General features: G+C 43.7%; 1 protein-coding gene across 1 annotated transcript in view; it reads left to right on the top strand.

The window, feature by feature from the left end:
- LOC114564188 (5-hydroxytryptamine receptor 2A-like) overlaps nucleotides 1-7,818 on the top strand; it is a 55,643-nt gene extending 47,825 nt beyond the window's left edge. Inside the window, exon 3 of the mRNA XM_028591417.1 lies at nucleotides 6,983-7,818. Within this exon, the coding sequence (XP_028447218.1) occupies nucleotides 6,983-7,818 (836 nt within the window). The remainder of the gene's footprint in view (nucleotides 1-6,982) is intronic.
- Nucleotides 7,819-18,740: the final 10,922 nt, after the last annotated feature.

Genomic DNA, 18,740 nt, shown 5'->3' with positions numbered 1-18,740 from the left:
ATACACAAAGAAACACACACACACACATACACAAATACACAAAGAGACACACACACACATACACACAAATACACAAAGAGACACACACACACACACACAAACAAACATAGATGTCTAATGCAACCGTGCAACCTGCCGGCCCTCTCTACTCTAATGTAACCGTGCAACCTGCCGGCCCTCTGGACTCTAATGTAACCGTGCAACCTGCCGGCCCTCTCGACTCTAATGTAACCGTGCAACCGGCCGGCCCTCTCGACTCTAATGTAACCGTGCAACCGGCCGGCCCTCTGGACTCTAATGTAACCGTGCAACCTGCCGGCCCTCTGGACTCTAATGTAACCGTGCAACCTGCCGGCCCTCTGGACTCTAATGTAACCGTGCAACCTGCCGGCCCTCTGGACTCTAATGTAACCGTGCAACCTGCCGGCCCTCTGGACTCTAATGTAACCGTGCAACCTGCCGGCCCTCTCGACTCTAATGTAACCGTGCAACCTGCCGGCCCTCTCGACTCTAATGTAACCGTGCAACCTGCCGCCCTCTGGACTCTAATGTAACCCGTGCAACCTGCCGGCCCTCTCGACTCTAATGTAACCGTGCAACCTGCCGGCCCTCTCTACTCTAATGTAACCGTGCAACCTGCCGGCCCTCTGGACTCTAATGTAACCGTGCAACCTGCCGGCCCTCTCTACTCTAATGTAACCGTGCAACCTGCCGGCCCTCTCTACTCTAATGTAACCGTGCAACCTGCCGGCCCTCTCGACTCTAATGTAACCGTGCAACCTGCCGGCCCTCTGGACTCTAATGTAACCGTGCAACCTGCCGGCCCTCTGGACTCTAATGTAACCGTGCAACCTGCGGCCCTCTGGACTCTAATGTAACCGTGCAACCTGCCGGCCCTCTGGACTCTAATGTAACCGTGCAACCTGCCGGCCCTCTGGACTCTAATGTAACCGTGCAACCTGCCGGCCCTCTGGACTCTAATGTAACCGTGCAACCTGCCGGCCCTCTGGACTCTAATGTAACCGTGCAACCTGCCGGCCCTCTCTACTCTAATGTAACCGTGCAACCTGCGGCCCTCTCGACTCTAATGTAACCGTGCAACCTGTCGGCCCTCTCGACTCTAATGTAACCGTGCAACCTGCCGGCCCTCTCTACTCTAATGTAACCGTGCAACCTGCCGGCCCTCTGGACTCTAATGTAACCGTGCAACCTGCCCGGCCCTCTCTACTCTAATGTAACCGTGCAACCTGCCGGCCCTCTCGACTCTAATGTAACCGTGCAACCGGCCCGGCCCTCTCGACTCTAATGTAACCGTGCAACCTGCCGCCCTCTCAACTCTAATGTAACCGTGCAACCTGCGGCCCTCTCTACTCTAATGTAACCCGTGCAACCTGCCGGCCCTCTCTACTCTAATGTAACCGTGCAACCTGCCGGCCCTCTGGACTCTAATGTAACCGTGCAACCTGCGCCCCTCTACTCTAATGTAACCCGTGCAACCTGCGGCCCTCTCGACTCTAATGTAACCGTGCAACCGGCCCGGCCCTCTCGACTCTAATGTAACGTGCAACGGCCGGCCCTCTGGACTCTAATGTAACGTGCAACCTGCCGGCCCTCTGGACTCTAATGTAACCGTGCAACCTGCCGGCCCTCTGGACTCTAATGTAACCGTGCAACCTGCCGGCCCTCTGGACTCTAATGTAACCGTGCAACCTGCGGCCCTCTGGACTCTAATGTAACCGTGCAACCTGCGGCCCTCTCGACTCTAATGTAACCGTGCAACCTGCGGCCCTCTCGACTCTAATGTAACCGTGCAACCTGCCGGCCCTCTCGACTCTAATGTAACCGTGCAACCTGCCGGCCCTCTCTACTCTAATGTAACCGTGCAACCTGCCGGCCCTCTGGACTCTAATGTAACCCGTGCAACCTGCGGCCCTCTCTACTCTAATGTAACCGTGCAACCTGCCGGCCCTCTCTACTCTAATGTAACCGTGCAACCTGCCGGCCCTCTCGACTCTAATGTAACCGTGCAACCGGCCGGCCCTCTCGACTCTAATGTAACCGTGCAACCGCCGGCCCTCTGGACTCTAATGTAACCGTGCAACCTGCGGCCCTCTGGACTCTAATGTAACCGTGCAACCTGCCGGCCCTCTGGACTCTAATGTAACCGTGCAACCTGCCGGCCCTCTGGACTCTAATGTAACCGTGCAACCTGCCGGCCCTCTGGACTCTAATGTAAACGTGCAACCTGCGGCCCTCTGGACTCTAATGTAACCGTGCAACCTGCCGGCCCTCTGGACTCTAATGTAACCGTGCAACCTGCCGGCCCTCTGGACTCTAATGTAACCGTGCAACCTGCCGGCCCTCTCGACTCTAATGTAACCGTGCAACCTGCCGGCCCTCTCTACTCTAATGTAACCGTGCAACCTGCCGGCCCTCTCGACTCTAATGTAACCGTGCAACCGGCCGCCCTCTCGACTCTAATGTAACCGTGCAACCTGCCGGCCCTCTGGACTCTAATGTAACCGTGCAACCTGCCGCCCTCTGGACTCTAATGTAACCGTGCAACCTGCGGCCCTCTGGACTCTAATGTAACCGTGCAACCTGCGGCCCTCTGGACTCTAATGTAACCGTGCAACCTGCCGGCCCTCTGGACTCTAATGTAACCGTGCAACCTGCCGGCCCTCTGGACTCTAATGTAACCGTGCAACCTGCCGGCCCTCTCGACTCTAATGTAACCGTGCAACCTGCCGGCCCTCTCGACTCTAATGTAACCGTGCAACCTGCCGGCCCTCTCTACTCTAATGTAAGCGTGCAACCGGCCGGCCCTCTGGACTCTAATGTAACCGTGCAACCTGCCGGCCCTCTGGACTCTAATGTAACCGTGCAACCTGCCGGCCCTCTCGACTCTAATGTAACTGTGCAACCGGCGGGCCCTCTCGACTCTAATGTAACCGTGCAACCTGCCGGCCCTCTCGACTCTAATGTAACCGTGCAACCTGCCGGCCCTCTCGACTCTAATGTAACCGTGCAACCTGCCGGCCCTCTCGACTCTAATGTAACTGTGCAACCGGCTGGCCCGCTCGACTCTAATGTAACCGTGCAACCGGCCGGCCCTCTGGACTCTAATGTAACCGTGCAACCTGCCGGCCCTCTGGACTCTAATGAGTTATTAACCGAGCCTTGTTTCTCTGAGCCTTGTTTCAACCTGCCGGCCCTCTCGACTCTAATGTAACTGTGCAACCGGCTGGCCCTCTCGACTCTAATGTAAACTCTAATGCAACCGTGCCGGCCCTCTCGACTCTAATGTAACCGTGCAACCTGCCGGCCCTCTCGACTCTAATGTAACCGTGCAACCTGCCGGCCCTCTCGACTCTAATGTAACTGTGCAACCGGCTGGCCCGCTCGACTCTAATGTAACCGTGCAACCGGCCGGCCCTCTGGACTCTAATGTAACCGTGCAACCTGCCGGCCCTCTGGACTCTAATGAGTTATTAACCGAGCCTTGTTTCTGGTGCATCTTAGAGGATTGTGTTCACGGCAATTCACACATTATCGATGGTTCTCTCAATGAGCTTCATGAGGTAGTCACCTGAAATGGTTTTACCTTCACAGGTGTGCTTTGTCAGGGTTAATTAGTGGAATTATTTCCTTTATTAATAAAAAAGCAAAGGGTGGCTACTTTGAAGAATCTAAAATATAAGACATGTTTTCAGTTATTTCACACTTTTTTGTTAAGTACATAATTCCATATGTGTTCATTCATAGTTTTGATGCCTTCAGTGAGAATCTACAATGTAAATAGTCATGAAAATAAAGAAACACATTGAATGAGAAGGTGTGTCCAAACTTTTGGCCTGTACTGTATGTCAATGGTCAAAACTCGAAAATGAAACAAAGTTACCCAAGCGGCTCCAATAAAAGAAAAAAGCGAAACATGTCTTTATCGTTTTCACAGCGCTGAGGAATGATCTCCCTGGTGAAATATGCTTTCATTGGTTAAGTTTCCTCAGCCTAAATCCCTATTTATATCATTGCCGTTTTGTCATTTTTTTCTCCCAACGTTTTTTTTGACAATGTGCCTCTGCAGACACACGATACGAAAAACTAATTTGCCATAATAAATTTCTGGATGAGGGTGAGATAGGTGTAAATGCACGCTCCGTATCAACAGGAAGTAAGTAGGAAGAGATAGCTGAGCAATCTCTTCCTCACGCCATGTTCTTATTACCTGTTCATAACAAACAGGAGGGAAGAGAGAGGTGGAGGTAGATATAAAGCAGAGGAGGAGATTGACAGACTGTGAGGGTGGACAGAAACTGTTGGCTGCACTTCGGTAGCAGAAGTACCAAAGACAGATAACTCGTTAAGTCTGGACGGTTTGTCAGAAAAGCAGCTGGAGGGATTCAGTCTGAAGCTTTTTCACTTTCCAGCGTCGTAAACAATTATTTAATTTCCCCCTTTGGCCCGTTTCATACTTCACATAAAGACGTCATGAGTACCGAAATGTGCATGAGTCAAATAATGAATTAGTTTACAACAATTCCAGTTTTTTTGGAGGGTTTGTCAAAGACCAAGGTGTGCGTATTTGGTACTTTGCCTACTTTTGCAGGATTAATTGTGGAGAAACTCAGTTTTACAGATGGTTAATTAACTACATTTATATTGTGCTTTTCTAGTCTTAACCACCTCTCAAAGCTCACAGCTCTGTCAATTAAATCAACTAATCGATTAGTCGACAAAATCCTATAAGTGTTAGTCGACTAAGGATTTCTTTAGTCGAGGACAGCCCTAGTGTCTAACACTCAGACAAAACTTAAAGCTAAAGAAGTCCAACTACAGTCATAAGATCTGAGAAAAGTTAGTTAGTTTGATGCTTGTTTTTGGCGCCTTTTCCGCTATTTTTGCCTTTTTTATTCGCTGTATTTGCCAGATTTCACATTCATTAGAAAACCCTGCAATTCTGCAACTAAACTAAACACACGTAGCCTAGAAATCTAGACACACCCTATAGCGGCAGCAAATGTAATTGGCAGCAAGGGCAGTCTAGCAACTCTCCGCTGGCTTGCGAGCTGAAGGCCAATCACATCGTGTAGAGTAGGTGGGCTAAGGTTGGGTTTCGGAAACAAGACACGCGGGACCAAAAAAGTGTGAAAAAACTGAAAACATGTCTTATATTTTAGATTCCTCAAAGTAGCCACCCTTTGCTTTTTTTGATAACTCTGCAAACCCTTGGTGTTCTCTCAATGAGCTTCATGAGGTAGTCACCTGAAATGGTTTTACCTTCACAGGTGTGCTTTGTCAGGGTTCATTAGTGGAATTATTTCCCTTATTAATAAAAAAACAAAGGGTGGCTACTTTGAAGAATCTAAAATATAAGACATGTTTTCAGTTATTTCATTCTGTAGTGTACATACGCCATTTCATGACATCAGTCTGAGTATTTTGAGTATGGCCCCCTTTAGAATAATCAGTAATAGCAGCAGCGGATGAACAGACACACAAAATGCATTAGCAGAACGTCACAGTCCCGCCCCCGCTTGTTTGTGATTGACAGGCGATCTCTTCAAGAGGCAGAAGATGTGTGCGTGCATGTAAGCAGTGATGAGAGGCGTCAGAGCCTAGAGCTCAGGGACAAACATCTGCTGCTATTAAACTCCACGGTGATAACATTCAGGCTGAGATAAGGAGGGGGCAATACAGGCTGTCTGCTGGGAAGGTTGTGGGTTTGTGTGCGTTTTAAAAATACGATTAGGTTTTTTTTTTTTTAAAAGACTGTCATTCCAGTGTTCGGTGTTACATAGCAGTAATTTATTAGCCACAGAATAATGAGATAGGTACATTACATAGCAGTAATTTATTAGCCACAGAATAATGAGATAGGTACATTACATAGCAGTAATTTATTAGCCACAGAATAATGAGATAGGTGCATTACATAGCAGTAATTAATTAGCCACAGAATAATGAGATAGGTACATTACATAGCAGTAATTTATTAGCCACAGAATAATGAGATAGGTATATTACATAGCAGTAATTTATTAGCCACAGAATAATGAGATAGGTACAGTATATTACATAGCAGTAATTTATTAGCCTCAGAATAATGAGATATGTATATTACATAGCAGTAATTTATTAGCCTCAGAATAATGAGATAGGTATATTACATAGCAGTAATTTATTAGCCACAGAATAATGAGATAGGTATATTACATAGCAGTAATTATTTTGCGTAAGGCATCACATTTTCATGGCATGATACCTGATGTCAGTTCTAGATTAGAGGCTGAAGTAGTCTACAAAAACCTGCTAACGAGAGACTTCTGTAATGTCTGAAGTAGTCTACAAGAACCTGCTAACGAGAGACTTCTGTAATGTCTGAAGTAGCCGACAAGAACCTGCTAACGAGAGACTTCTGTAATGTCTGAAGTAGTCTACAAAAACCTGCTAACGAGAGACTTCTGTAATGTCTGAAGTAGTCTACAAAAACCTGCTAACGAGAGACTTCTGTAATGTCTGAAGTAGTCTACAAAAACCTGCTAACGAGAGACTTCTGTAATGTCTGAAGTAGTCTACAAGAACCTGCTAACCAGAGACTTCTGTAATGTCTGAAGTAGTCTACAAGAACCTGCTAACCAGAGACTTCTGTAATGTCTGTTTGTGTGTAGCCTTACTGTAATATGTGTACTTTTATTTCTGGACCTTGAGTCTGTAAATAAAGTTTTATATATATATTCAATGACACAAAAAGCAGTACATTCCACCACATACGGTATATTGTCAATACAATAAATACATAAATAGTAATATATATAAAAAAGGGGGAAAGGGAATGGGATTAGTGCATCAGGTCAAAGATAACATGCCACTTGGCTTTATATCTGAATACTTTGTCACGCAAAACATCCGCAAAAATCAACACAAATCTCCAGAGATTGTTTCCGATGGTTTTTGTGATTGTCTTCTCGTCTCCCTGCAGGGATCTCGATGCCGATCCCGGTGCTGGGCCTCCGAGACCACTCCAAGGTCTTCAAAGACGGCAGCTGCCTGCTGACCGATAACAACTTCGTGGTGGTCGGCTCCTTCGTGGCCTTCTTCGTGCCCCTCACCATCATGCTCGTCACGTACTTCCTGACCATCAGCGCGCTGCAGAACGAGGCCACGCTCTGCCTGGACCAGCTCGTCCCCCGGCCGAAGTGGAGCACCACGTTCGCTCCGACGCAGACCTCGCTGTCGTCCGAGAAACTCTTCCGGCGCTCGATAAGCCGCGAAGCCGGCGGCAGAGGAAGCGCAAGCGGCAGCGTGTCGGGCTCGCTGTTCGGGCGCCGAACCATGCAGTCCATAAGCAACGAGCAGAAGGCCTCCAAGGTCCTCGGCGTGGTGTTCTTTCTCTTCGTGGTCATGTGGTGCCCGTTTTTCGTCACCAACGTGCTCGTGGTGGTGTGCGACCCGGCGGTGTGCGACGCGGGACTCATGGGCGGCCTGCTCAACATTTTCGTGTGGGTCGGGTACTTGTCGTCGGCGGTGAATCCGCTCGTCTACACGCTGTTCAACAAAACGTACCGGGCGGCGTTCCTGCGCTACGTTCGCTGCCGGTTCCACCCGGAGAGGAAGCGGCTTCGGCTGATCCTGGTGAACACCATACCGCCGATGGCGTACAGCTCGACCCGGCTGCCCCTGGCCAACATCGCCGAGTTACAGAACGGAGTGGCGCACGGCAGCGGCGACGGGAAGGGCCGCGCTTTGCCCGGACGCGAAACGGAGGGGCGCACGTCCGACAAAAGTCACGGAGACAAGGACGAGAGCTGCGTGTGAATGTACGGTACAGGCCGAATAACTGAAAACATGTCTTATATTTTAGATTCTTCAAAGTAAAGGTAAAGGTACTTTTTATTTGTCACATACACGTACATGTAGCGAAATTCATTCTCTTCTTCTCATTTAACCCATCCCTCAAGGGAGCAGTGGGCAGCCAATGACAGCACCCGGGGACCAACTCCAGATCTGAGCCAGTGCCTAGATCTGGAGAACCTAGTACATGTTTTTGATGGTGGGGGAAACCGGAGCACCCGGAGGAAACCCACGCAAACATGGGGAGAACATGCAAACTCCACACAGAAAGGCCCCGGAACGACCTGGATTCAAACACAGAACCTTCTTGCTGTGAGGCCACAGTGCTGACCACTGGGCCACCATGCTGCTTTTTTTGATAACTCTGCAAACCCTTGGTGTTCTCTCAATGAGCTTCATGAGGTAGTCACCTGAAATGGTTTTACCTTCACAGGTGTGCCTTGTCAGGGTTAATTAGTGGAATTATTTCCCTTATTAATAAAAAAGCAAAGGGTGGCTACTTTGAAGAATCTAAAATATAAGACATGTTTTCAGTTATTTCACACTTTTTTGTTAAGTACATAATTCCATATGTGTTCATTCATAGTTTTGATGCCTTCAGTGAGAATCTACAATGTAAATAGTCATGAAAATAAAGAAACACATTGAATGAGAAGGTGTGTCAAAACTTTTGGCCTGTATTGTATGCCTGTTGAAAACTCACGGTGTCAACTGCCCCGATGTGAGTCGCGCAACGCTCAGATTTAAAATGTTTTACGGCATAACCAGTCCCTCCAGAAAAAGGCCGATCAAACAACTAAAACTCAGCTTGAAAACTCGGGTCTCGGTTCTGTTTCGTTTCACTTCAGGTGAGAACACGATCCGACCCAAACACAGAAAGTGAACCAACAACCAGAGCATTCACTAGCCTGCAGCTTCAACATCGCACACAATGTACGGACTTATCAGTCCCCTCCAGAAAAACGAGATTATGCGATCGCATAATTCAGCACATAATCAGCTAAAGTCCGCATAGTTATGCTGAGGGGGCTGCTTTTTTTTTTTTGCCGATTTCCGCGCAAAATATGCAGGACTTGCATGATTTAATAATCATTTTAGTTGCAAAAAAATATATCTTAATAGAAAGGTTAGCAGAAAGGTGTAAAATGTTGCGTTTACTTCACACAAGAGCATCCAGGGGAATCAATTTTTTTTCTCTTTTTCATCAATGAATCAGTTTTTGCAAGTTCCCGCAATTTCATCGCATAAAATTGCATAAATATCCTGCATATTCTATTGCATTTTTTAAGAAAATGTGCCGCATACTCAAAGATTTTTGCCCACAACAATCACAAAAAAACTGCATTTTTCTGGAAGGACTGCATAATGTGTCTTATTGAAATTTGTGAAATCCATAAAATGATAAACTTTTCTCTTTACATACAATAACAGAAGATGGAAAACATTTCAAAAACGTTTTAGCTATCTATGATTGTTAGATTGCTAACGTTAGCTCATACACTGTGCGTTAGCTCAAAAAGCCGTTAGCATCTTCGAGGCAACTTGTCGCAAAGTGACACATGCGCAACTCACATCTGCACTCGACTCACATCGGGCAGTGACATCGGATGAAAGAAACAACCTTGTGACTCCCTGGTGACATCAGACTCAAGTACAGCGAGCGGTTCGAGGTGCAAAGTGCCAAAGTGCCTCCCAGTCCGGATTTTTAAAAAAAAAACTACAAGATCATGACTTTAAGTCAAGGAAATAAAGAAAAAGACGTTTACATTTCTGTGCATCCTGAGAGTTTTCAGAAGAACTAGATTCCTCAGCTTTATACAGTCTTATCAACAGGGTCTGGGTCAGATGATTCATGTTTGTGAGTTCTTAAGTACTACAAAAACCTCATTTGATAACCCAAAAATAATGTCAATTGATGCTTGTTCCATAGATTACAATCCCTTAAAGGGTAACTTCGGTATTTGTCAACCTGTGCCCTATTTTCCCATGTTTTTGTGTCTTTGAAATTGGTCCGGTATCAAGTCCGCTGCAGGTAAACAAGCTGCAATTTAACAATTTGCGTCCACTAAAAGTTCTGTTGTTGCCGCTGACAGACTCAGATTATTATTCTAAGTGTCTGACAACATTATGGAAAGGATCCCTACAGAGATAGAGCTTTTAGTTAAAGACTAAGATCCTTTTAGTTTAACATGAAACAGCCACAAAATCACCTTCACCAAACTCCACCAGACTCCATGTAAATAATCAGGACTTTTAGTGTGTATAGAGCCAGCATATCTCCACCAGACTCCATGTAAATAATCAGGACTTTTAGTGTGTATAGAGCCAGCATATCTCCACCAGACTCCATGTAAATAATCAGGACTTTTAGTGTGTATAGAGCCAGCATATCTCCACCAGACTCCATGTAAATAATCAGGACTTTTAGTGTGTATAGAGCCAGCATATCTCCACCAGACTCCATGTAAATAATCAGGACTTTTAGTGTGTATAGAGCCAGCATATCTCCACCAGACTCCATTTAAATAATCAGGACTATTATCATCGTAAAACACACTTCAGTGGACAGAAACTAAATAAAACTACCAAAAGCCGTCTTGGTTCATCTTTCCACTGTTCCAACAATCACCACTCTGGTTTGGTTGAAATAAACCCTTAATTCACCCAGTTATGTGTAGGAATATGCTGGCTAAAAGTCCTGATTATTTACATGGAGTCTGGTAGAAATATGCTGGCTCTATACACGCTAAAAGTCCTGATTATTTACATGAAATATATATATATATATATATATATATATATATATATATATATATATATATATTTTTTTTTTTTTTTTTTTTGCATAGAATACCAAGCTGTTAAAGCAATTATTTTTGGCATGATTTTATAAATCATCTTTTAATGTTAAACAAACATGTGGCACAAGAATCTTAGGATTAATTGTATCTGTGGATGGCTATCTTAGTGACTACCTTATAGGCCAGTGAGCCTATCATCAGTGGGGTTTTATATTTGCTAGTAATATGTTAGAATTATGTTAAGACATTTTAATTCATGAAAAAACCTTTTTGACAATAATTTGGAGTCCCCCCCCCTGTTGAAGATCTCTGCATTAGTCACTTAGACACAAACACATGGGAGAATAGGGTCAAGAAAACAACATTTTAGAGCCTTTTCTACACGTCCAGCAAGTGATTTTAAGTCTATAAAACCAACATATGATTATATAAGATGAGAAGAAGGTGGGACAGTTCATGTAAACGATGTGAGACACTCTCGGACATGTGGCCAGTATGAAAAGTGACAGAATTTACCTACTTTGCAACAGACTGTTCTCATAATTTCAATTTTCACAGATGTTCAGCGGCAGTGACCTCGCTTCATTTCGTCATTCTGTGGATCAGCAGGGATTAGACTGGGTTTCCTGCCCCCTTATCAGATGTGCGAGTCCACCGAGGGAGATCCAGGATGAGTCTCACACTTCGGGGACTCCCGACTCTCGCAGAAGTCGGATACATAAAAGCTGCCAAACGTTGGGGAAAGAAAGGCTCCTGTTGCTTCTGTGTTTTCTGTGGAAAATAACAAGAAAGATTAATATTGTGTCTGAAAACAGAGAGACAACGTAGATGAATCTATATTTGTATGTTGTGCAGATATATGTGAATAAATGTATTTGACTGTTGAGATTAAAAGAAAACTGTTTTGTTATTTACCAGTGAGGGAGATTATTGTCACTGATTTGATGCGCTATGAAGATTGTAAAATGAGATCACACTGAACTGTAAGAGTCACAGTTTTCCGTCTCTTTCTCCTCACAGCACCAGAGGGCAAACTGCCACTTGTTTCCCAGAATAGACCTGGAAACTATTGTGGTGTAAAAAGGGGAATTTCACAGAGCCCCTTAGGGTGCATTTACACCGCTGCGTTTCAGGTTTTTAAGCAAAGTTTTGAGCCAAAAGTACGATGGAGCATTAGTGCCACATCAAGGGAAATAAGGAGGAAGATTCTTTATTTATTCAGGGTTCGCTGGATGGAGAAATGTGTGTTTTGAAAAGGTGACGAAAAAGGCGACAAAAACGCTGAGAAAGGCGCTGAGAAAGGCGCTGAGAAAGGCGATGAGAAAGGCGATGAGAAAGGCGACAAAAACGCTGAAAAAGGCGACTAAAAGACGGCTAAAAGGCGACAAAAATGCTGTGAAAGGTGAGGAAAAGATGGCTAAAAGGCAACAAAAACGCTGAGAAAGGCGCTGAGAAAGGCGCTGAGAAAGGCGCTGAGAAAGGCGATGAGAAAGGCGATGAGAAAGGCGACAAAAATGCTGAAAAAGGTGACGAAAAAGGGGACGAAAAAGGGGACGAAAAAGGCGACAAAAACGCTGAAAAAGGTGACGAAAAAGGGGACGAAAATGGCGACAAAAATGATAAGAAAGGTGACGAAAAAGGCGACAAAAATGCTGAGAAAAGCGATGAGAAAAGCGATGAGAAAGGCGATGAAAAAGGCGATGAGAAAGGCGATGAAAAAGGCGACAAAAATGCTGAGAAAAGCGATGAGAAAAGCGATGAGAAAAGCGATGAGAAAAGCGATGAGAAAGGCGATGAAAAAGGCGATGAATAAGGTGATACTGTTGGTAACGTGACAGGGACAGAATAGAGCATATAAATTACTTTTCCATGACTTTTTCATGACTTTTTGGTAAATTTCCATGACTTTGTGTTCCTGAAGATGTCAGTCAACATTATACAATAAGAATATTAATCTGTGTTAAAGTTTACCCTCAGAGTTTTAACTATAAAATGAATGATAATTCTTGTGGCTCATAGTGGGATTCGTAATATCTCGCCCCGAATTAATCACATATTATTATGCTGTGTTAAAAAAAATTCAATGACTTTTCCAGGTCTTTTCAAAACGCATGAACCCCGGTTATTTTGCATTTGGAGAATAAAGTCGAAATGACGACAATAATCAAGAATCAAGTCTGACTTTTGAGAATAAACCAAACTGCTAGTCTTCTACTAAATACCTTGTGAAGGCCGATATGAACTCGTGAAATTATACTTCAGAATCGGTTTTAATAACAGGGAAATTCTTTCTCTTTCAGCGCATGAACACAGTGTGGTGATAAGAATTAGGACTTTGAAGAGATTGTGCCGAAAATTGCGTCTGTTCAGAAGGAAAAAGCACACACACTCGGAAGATGTGGTATTCCTGCAAACTGAAATAACTTGTATGGACAGATGCAAGCACCCACAGAAAATACCGAGCACCCACTGAGCACCCACGTGTGCCAGGCTGCCAGTAGGCTGCAATTTAAAATTAAACATTGCAATTGGTGCCAAGTGGAGAGTCTGTCATAATGTGATTGGTTATGTCGCTGTCAGTGCCCCTGCTCCATTTTAGTAACAATCTCCGGGGTGAAAGTCCTGTGCTGTTTGACCCATCCACCCCCACCAAACCAACCTCCTTACGCGGATTTTCGGCATTTCGTACTACTCGCTATACCGTAGTCGTGCTGTGACCACGACATATGCTTCCCATTGAAATACATTAGTTTACATTGTCGTGCCGGCCACCATGAAAAAAAGGCAAAAGTGGCCCAAATCTGCAGACCAAAGTTGCAAAGTTTCAACTCGTCTCGTCCAGAATCTTCGGTCTGAACTGGGCTTCAGCTTTCTCGTTAAAGAGGAGACATTTTCTTTAGCCCAACGAGCAGCAGAGAGGTTATTTATCATGTGTGATTTACAGCAGCAGGCGAAGGACTCGGGCTATTAAAGGACAGTAATGAAGGAAGAGAAGTATGAGCTCGGCAGGGGGCTGCTTTTAGCTTTTTACAGCAACGTTGTTCTTCTACCTGCTGAGTCGGGACCTGCGTTTACACCGAAACTCAGACGCCAGCTTCTGCTTGTGTCTGTGACAATGAATGGGCAGCTGTTTGCAGACTGTGGTTTCACTTTATTTTATGATCTGGGTTTGATTTCCATTGTTTGAGGCTTTATTTCTATCCATAACGGTTGCTTGTACCCTGGATCTCGTTCTTTTGGTCATGACCCAGCCTTTATGTGACCATAGGGGAGGGTAGGAGTGAGTCCTCCAAAATAAAATGACAAAATCCATCGGTGTTGGGGCTGTGATAGGGAGTGATACGGGCTTAACTGCTGAACAAAAAGTTCAAGGGACTAACTTCAGATTAGGGCTGCAACTAAACGATTATTTTAGATGACTAAAAGGCAACAAAAAAGGCGACAAGACGATGAAAACGCTGAAAAAGGTGACGAAAAAGCCGATTGTCGCGCGAAAATGCAATGAAAACGCTGAAGAAGGTGACAAAGAAGGTGACAAAAAAGGTGACAAAAAAGGCAACTAAAACGCACGAAAAGGCGACAAAAAAGTGACAGAAATGCTGAAATTATTATTTTATTAATCGATTAATAATCGGATAAAAACAAAACCAAAGCATTAATTTAGATCAACTCAATACATACTTACATACATACTTGTTGTTTTAGTTAATAGTTGCATAAAGGTAAGTACACACACACACACACACACACGTTCACTTGAAGCTTATTCATTAAATTATTAACGTCATTGTAGTAAGTGCAAGTTAAGTTCATTTATAGAACACATGTAAACACATCTTAAGATGACCAATATATAATGTAAACACAGCTTAAGATGACCAATATATAATGTAAACACATCTTAAGATGACCAATACATAATGTAAACACAGTTTAAGATGACCAATATATAATGTAAACACATCTAAGATGACCAATATATAATGTAAACACATCTAAGATGACCAATATATAATGTAAACACATCTTAAGATGACCAATATATAATGTAAACACAGCTTAAGATGACCAATACATAATGTAAACACAGTTTAAGATGACCAATATATAATGTAAACACAGTTTAAGATGACCAATATATAATGTAAACACATCTAAGATGACCAATATATAATGTAAACACATCTTAAGATGACCAATATATAATGTAAACACATCTTAAGATGACCAATATATAATGTAAACACAGCTTAAGATGACCAATATATAATGTAAACACATCTTAAGATGACCAATATATAATGTAAACACATCTTAAGATGACCAAGTGCTAAATAATAAAAGAACTTTAAAATTAAACGTTGTTGCAGCCCTACTGCAGATAGATGACAAAAGTTACGTAATTATTCATTTTCTTTTTCGCTGAATCACTGGCGGCCCGGCAGCAGCCTGGTTTTTTTTTGTCTGCAAGCAAGGCCGGGATGTTTTTTGGGAACCTCTGCTGTACGCAACGCAACGAGGCTCTCCTGTTTATATCCCCGAGCTCTTTGAAGCCAAATAACTCGTGGCTCAGACAGACCCCATAGAGACGCAAGCCTGCTGCTTTGATGCAGACACACACATTTACATTTACATTCTCCGAGTAAAGTCGGTGACTGAGGCAGGAAACCAGACGATGCACAAACACGCTGACTGTAAAAAACCCTCTTAGTATTTATCCTACTATTTCTACACACACACAGACACACACACACAGACACACACACACACACACATATGCTGCACAAACACGCTTTCATTCCTCCAACCATATCTGGCTTCTCTTATTTACTGAACCACAACTGGCATTTTATACTTATCACCCCACACACACTTATTCTTATTCTTAATATTTCTACACACACACACAGACACACACACACTCACACAGACACATATGCAGTATGTGATCAGAGGTAGGAAGTTCATAACAAATCTCTACATTACTCAGTGAGGCATGCGCATCAACTGTGGTCACAATATGGTCCAGCCAAGATGTTGTGTGTGCCACGCTTCACTAACGTAGGTAAAACTTGTGTCAGGCAACAGAGCTTTACTTGATAAAATTAATTTAGACTCCTTACAAAACTTCTGCAGGTGTGCTGCAAATAAGGATTTGCTATCAGACATGTCAGCATTAAAATCACCCATAACATTGACACAGGATGAGCTGTTATCCTCTATGAATGAATGAATAAAAGCTAACCTGTTCAGAAATTCATCCTCATGCTCATATGATTCATACGGTGTATAAATAGCTGCATGGTGGCCCAGTGGTCAGCACTGTGGCCTCACAGCAAGAAGGTTCTGGGTTTGAATCCAGGTGGTTCCGGGGCCTTTCTGTGTGGAGTTTGCATGTTCTCCCCATGTTTGCGTGGGTTTCCTCCGGGTGCTCCGGTTTCCCCCACCATCAAAAACATGTACTAGGTTCTCCAGGCAGTGCCCTTGATCAAGGCACTGGCTCAGATCTGGAGTTGGTCCCCGGGCGCTGTCATTGGCTGCCCACTGCTCCCTTGAGGGATGGGTTAAATGCAGAGAATGAATTTCGCTACGTGTATGTGACAAATAAAGTACCTTTACCTTAAATATTTAAAATAATAAATTTCTTTTCATTACAATTACACTCTAGTCCAACTGCCCAGTCAACATTTAGACGCACCACCTTCACCATTGAGTCATATTTGATGTTCCACAGTATGGCTACACCACCAGCTATCCTACCTCGAGCCAGCCTCATACTGAGGTCGGTAGTGGACTCTCCAGCCCCATGGAAGTTCATGTGTATAGTGTTCAACTTATCTAAATCTTGTTTTGCCAGCCAGGTTTCTTGCAGGTATAGAATATCACACTCATCCAGCAATGTGTCCACAACCAGACGCCTTGATCTATCAGTAGCAGTGTGTCCTACTCGCAGTCCGCGAGTGTTGTATGAAACAACACGCATTTAATGTTTTTATTTGCTCCCAACGGAGCAGCTGGCCTTCATCCCGTCCTCGCCCACACATGTAATAGGTACCGCAGCATCGTTACCGTGCAGCATTGAATGAGAAGGTATGTCCAAACTTTTGGCCTGTACTGAATGTCACCACAGGCCAATTCCATTGCCTGTAAAAGATTTACCCTTGTATATGGGTTACGGTCATAGACCTTCCATTGTCACGCAGAGAAAAACTCTTTGATTGGGTTGAGGAAAGGGCTGCATGGTGGAAGGCAAACATTCACGAATCGCTGGTTGATGTTAAACCACTCACGGTGAAAGCTGACATTGTCCCAAACCACAACGTAGACAGGATGCACTGCCTGCTCATGATCCTGCTGATCACGTTCAAACAAAACATCCCGAAGACCACCCAGAAATGTAAGAAGATGGTCAGTGTTATATGGCCCCAGGGTTGCATGACGGTGGAGTGCTGTTGGGAGAACAAAGGAGTCCTTCCACCCTCATTTGGCAGTCTTGCAATTGTACAAAAGGGAAAATGCTCTTACAAATGTATAAATACAGAAACAATTCATATGTAAAATGTATTGTAAATCTTTTTTTCTTTTTTCCCCAGTCCCATTTCTGTTGACAAACTGATGTACTATTTCAAATGTATACAGTAAACTTTCAGTCACACAAATTAGAAAAACAAAACATTTACCTGTTATATAAACTGTTATAAATAAACAGTACTTTAAGCATCCTAAACCCACAAGACGCCATTTAAATAATAAAGTAATTTAAGCATCCTAAACCCACCAGACTCTATGTAAATAATCAGTACTTTAAGCATCCTGAACCCACCAGACTCCATGTAAATAATCAGTACTTTAAGCATCCTGAACCCACCAGACTCCATGTAAATAATCAGTACTTTAAGCATCCTAAACCCACCAGACTCCATGTAAATAATCAGTACTTTAAGCATCCTGAACCCACCAGACTCCATGTAAATAATCAGTAATTTAAGCATCCTAAACCCACCAGACTCCATGTAAATAATCAGTACTTTAAGCATCCTGAACCCACCAGACTCCATGTAAATAATCAGTAATTTAAGCATCCTAAACCCACCAGACTCTATGTAAATAATCAGTACTTTAAGCATCCTAAATCCATCAGACTCATATTCGTATTCATATTCGTATTCTCTCTCTCTCTCTCTAAGCATCCTAAACCCACCAGACTCTATGTAAATAATCAGTGCTTTAAGTATCCTGAACCCACCATACTCCATGTAAATAATCAGTACTTTAAGCATCCTGAACCCACCAGACTCCATGTAAATAATCAGTAATTTAAGCATCCTAAACCCACCAGACTCCATGTAAATAATCAGTACTTTAAGCATCCTAAATCCATCAGACTCATATTCGTATTCATATTCGTATTCTCTCTCTCTCTCTCTCTCTCTCTCTCTCTCTCTCTCTCTCTCTCTCTCTCTCTCTCTCTCTCTCTCTCTGTGACAGTGTGACATATGTATCTACTTAGCTAGTGTTATTCGGATGTGCACCAAGTAGTAGGCACACTGTCAAAATGTTCCTGATTATGGTGGCCACAGAGAATCTGGTAAAATTGGGTTGTACTCTGTCCTGCTTCTCTCATTGTCATTCCATGAACAAGAACATGGTCTATCACAGTTGCCCGAATTTGATCTGAAATGACTATTCTTGGTCTTGCTCTTTGTTGTCCTTGTACTCTTCCTCCTCGTCCACCACCTCTTACACAAACTCTTCCTCCTCTTCCTCCTCTGCCTCTCACATTGTTTCCATCCATTGTGGTATCAACATTCAACGTACCTGGGCCACTTGTGTACTCTGAACTGGTTTATATTCTTGACAACTGATTGGATCACATCATAAGAAACAAGTGTGAACAATTTTGGGTTGTGTGTAAACGATGACAGATGTGTTGTAGTTGTGTTTAACTTTTGCCACATATATTTAACAATTTTTCAACACAGTGCAAAATGTGTTTTTGTGAGTGAGAATGTGTTTAGATTTTGCCTACAAAGTGACTGATTCAACAAATTGGTTTAGGCCACTGAGCATTGGGTTCAGAGAATG

Source organism: Perca flavescens, chromosome 11 (assembly GCF_004354835.1).
Source record: "Perca flavescens isolate YP-PL-M2 chromosome 11, PFLA_1.0, whole genome shotgun sequence".
Lineage (NCBI taxonomy): Eukaryota > Metazoa > Chordata > Actinopteri > Perciformes > Percidae > Perca > Perca flavescens.
This window is presented reverse-complemented; position numbering and strand designations above follow the sequence as displayed.